The sequence below is a fragment of the Salvelinus sp. IW2-2015 genome, linkage group LG25, assembly GCF_002910315.2.
Source record: "Salvelinus sp. IW2-2015 linkage group LG25, ASM291031v2, whole genome shotgun sequence".
Classification (NCBI taxonomy): Eukaryota; Metazoa; Chordata; class Actinopteri; order Salmoniformes; family Salmonidae; genus Salvelinus; species Salvelinus sp. IW2-2015.
Genome location: NC_036865.1, coordinates 5,810,385 through 5,813,546, shown reverse-complemented (window position 1 = coordinate 5,813,546; position 3,162 = coordinate 5,810,385). Strand labels below are relative to the sequence as shown.

The following is a 3,162-nucleotide window of genomic DNA, read 5'->3' as shown; positions in this document are numbered from 1 at the left end:
CCGACTGAAAAGCTTGCAGGTGTACAGGTCACCAAACTAAGTGAAACATCTCTAATGTGTTTATGAGTTACTATCCCATGATTTCAACTGCTCTTCTGCTATGAGTATATGTCCACATTCTTGTACTGTAGGCCTATTCATCGATGTGCAGCATCTCAAACCTGTTTCACATGGTGTTTTTTAGTTCTCTCTTCACTCAGTTCATCACAGAGAGTGTATCCACAAATGGAATATCTTTACACACATTCATGGGTCAGTGTAGTCCGATCCCCTGTCTTGCGTAAGGCTGTAGTGCAGGAGCTGCTCTGTGTCAGGGTGGACCTTGAGTCTGGTTTGAGGACACGGAAGACCCTGCGTAGCACAGCCCGTCTGAGCAGGATGTAGACCCAGGGGTCCAGGATCTGGTTCCAGGTGGCCATGCGGAGGCCCAACAGAACCAGCTTCTCTGACTGACGTACCGTGTGGCTGGAGCCTCGCCCGCCGCGACAGAACTGACCCACCAGCAGAGAGATGGAGATCTGGTGATGGTGGACAGAAAAGCCACTATGTTAGGGACATAAAAGCCACTGTGGGTCACTGAAAGGCATACTGTATATGAGGTGGGCCTGAATCCATGAGGTGAATATGTTGTAATCTACTATTCATTTTAGAAACACTTATGTGTCTGTGTTTAAACAAGCAAAAGCCTTGTCTACGATAAGCAAGCTACCAATGTTAAACCATCTACAGTATAAACAAGGTCAAATGTTAGTGGAGGCGCTAGCTACTCACTAGAAAGGGGCTCCAGCACACACAGGACACCATCGTGATCAMTGTYAACTGGGCCATCATCTCTACATCCAGCGAGCGTAGGGGAGAGGAGGAGGTTCTTSCATATCGTCCTGGTGCTGCTGTAGTGTTTGTCCTSATGCCCTGGGAKCTGAGCCTGRCCTGCAGCAGAGCCAGCCCGCTCAGGGTGTTACAAATCAGGGAGAGGCTGAGCGCCGTGAGCCCCAGGCCGGAGAAGGTGAGGGCCAGGCTGGCGTCAGCCGTGGAGAGCGGCCCGTGGACTGTCAGAAAGCACCAGGTACCAGGGAATTGGGTTGTGTAACTACCCACGTCCACCAGGGGGAGCCCGGCCAGCAGCAGGGCCAGGGAGGACAGCAGGAGGACAGCCAGACGCATGTGGGCYACCGTGATCAGGGCAGAGTGGAGAAGGGGCTGGGTAATGCCCATACAACGCTCCACGGCCATGGCACTGCCCAGTAATAGAGGACACAGGCCGAAGAACACCAAGCTGGCACCGAACAGTTGGCAGAACATCCCGGYAGGCTCGGTGGTGTCACGCATTCYTGCAGCCACCCTGTGCCTCCGACTCTKACCCAGGTGCAGATGGAGGGCAAAGGCACCAGGGATCAAATTACCAGCCAGGTCGGTTAGCAGTAGAGCCCCCACTAACAGCAGGAACGGAGCTTTGGCCCGATGTCTGAAGCGTACATAGGACTTGGCCAGGATGCCCAGGGCGCTTAGGTTGGAGAGGCCACCCAGGGTCATGGTGAAACAGGACAATCCAAAGGAGGGAGGGTTGATGGGGGTGGCAGGGTGGTGGCATTCAGGGTCTGGATGGATGGACAGGGGCAGGAGGAGAAGTTGAGATCAAGGAGGTGGTGGAGGACAGAGGGAGAGGAGGGGGCAGAGACTGTAGCCATGATGTCATAGAGGAGCAAGGAGTATTCAGCTTCAATGCCATCTGCAAAGAAATGAGAGATATTAAGTTGAAGACTGGTTCAAACGTTTGTAAGCAAACAGTACTTGCGTATTAGATCTATGTAATCCAGCCTGGTCTCATAGACTAGACGAAACATAGTACAATTTAAATCCAGGGCACACAAATTTGTATCATACGTTACGTTTGTATGGGTACATAAGACAGATGATTACTTAAGTTGGGTGGATGGGTGCGTGTATAACGCAAATGTCTAGCAACCCAAAGGTTGCTAGTTTGAATCTCATCACGGACAACTTTAGCATTTTAGCTAATTAGTAACTTTTCAACGACTTACTACTTTTTAGCTACTTTGCAACTACTTAGCACGCCCCTAACCATAGCCCCTTTAGCTAACCCTTCCCTAACCCTAACCTAACCTTAACCCTTTAACCTAACTCCTAAACTTAACCCTACCCCTAACCTAGCGTAACGTTAGCCATCTAGCTATAATTCATAACATATCATACTTTAGCAAATTCATAACATATTGTATGTTTTGCACATTTGAAACATTGTCCTTTTTGCAAATTTGTGACATAATACGAATTGTAATTCGTAACATATCATACGAAATGGGTGATGGACATCAACAAAATGAATGCATACCATACGAAACTAAACATATACTAAATGGAGTGTCATGGATTTTCGTGCAGAATTATTCGACATGCTCTGAGACCAGATTGTGTAATCAGTTGTAATAGGACAGGGATGAATACTGGCGTGACTTTAATAGAGACAATTTGAGAATCTGAGAGTCATACTTACATAAGGCCATTGAACAAGTTAAAAATAAATTATGTTGAATTGTCAAAATGAAATGTCTCTAAGGGAAATTCATTTTCTGCATGACTACAACTTAGTACTAACTCCTAGATATCTCAAGTGCACCTGTGTGATTATGAGCATTGTATGCTTCACTTTGAGGAGGCCATTGAGTGATTATAATAGTGACAGGTGGTCTGTGTAGGACTCTTGAGGATTTTAACTTTGCATTAGAACAGACCCTGATTGCACTGAAAAGTCTGTAATGACACACTAATGGGAACTTGCCTGGCGCTTTTCTTTGCCTCTGTGCCCTTTCAGGAACCATATCAAACACTTACAGTGCCTTCGGAAAGTACTCAGACCCCTTGACTTTTTCCACAATTTGTTACGTTACAGCCTTATTCTAAATTGATTACATTTTCCCCCCTCATCAATCTACACACATTACCCCAAAATGACAAAGCAAGGACAGGTTTTTAGAATTTTTTACTAATTTATTATATATAAAAAAACTGAAATTCATATTTACATAAGAATTCAAACCCTTTACTCAGTACTTTGTTGAAGCACCTTTGGCAGTGATTACACCTCAAGTCTTCTTGGGTATGACGCTACAAAGCTTAGCACACCTGTATTTTGGGAGTTTC

At 46.2% G+C, this 3,162-nt stretch overlaps 2 protein-coding genes across 4 annotated transcripts in view; one reads left to right on the top strand and one right to left on the bottom strand.

Moving 5' to 3' along the window:
• The window catches only part of ptger1c (prostaglandin E receptor 1c (subtype EP1)), a 17,915-nt gene extending 16,254 nt beyond the window's left edge, over positions 1-1,661 (bottom strand). The window contains exons 1-2 of the mRNA XM_070434808.1: positions 772-1,661; positions 322-518 (exon numbers count right to left, since the gene is read on the bottom strand). Coding sequence (XP_070290909.1) covers positions 322-518; positions 772-1,533 — 959 coding nt within the window. The 5' untranslated portion in view covers positions 1,534-1,661. The remainder of the gene's footprint in view (positions 1-321; positions 519-771) is intronic.
• Positions 1-3,162, top strand: part of LOC111951901 (regulator of microtubule dynamics protein 2) — a 94,047-nt gene that overhangs the window by 27,018 nt on the left and 63,867 nt on the right. The window lies entirely within an intron of this gene.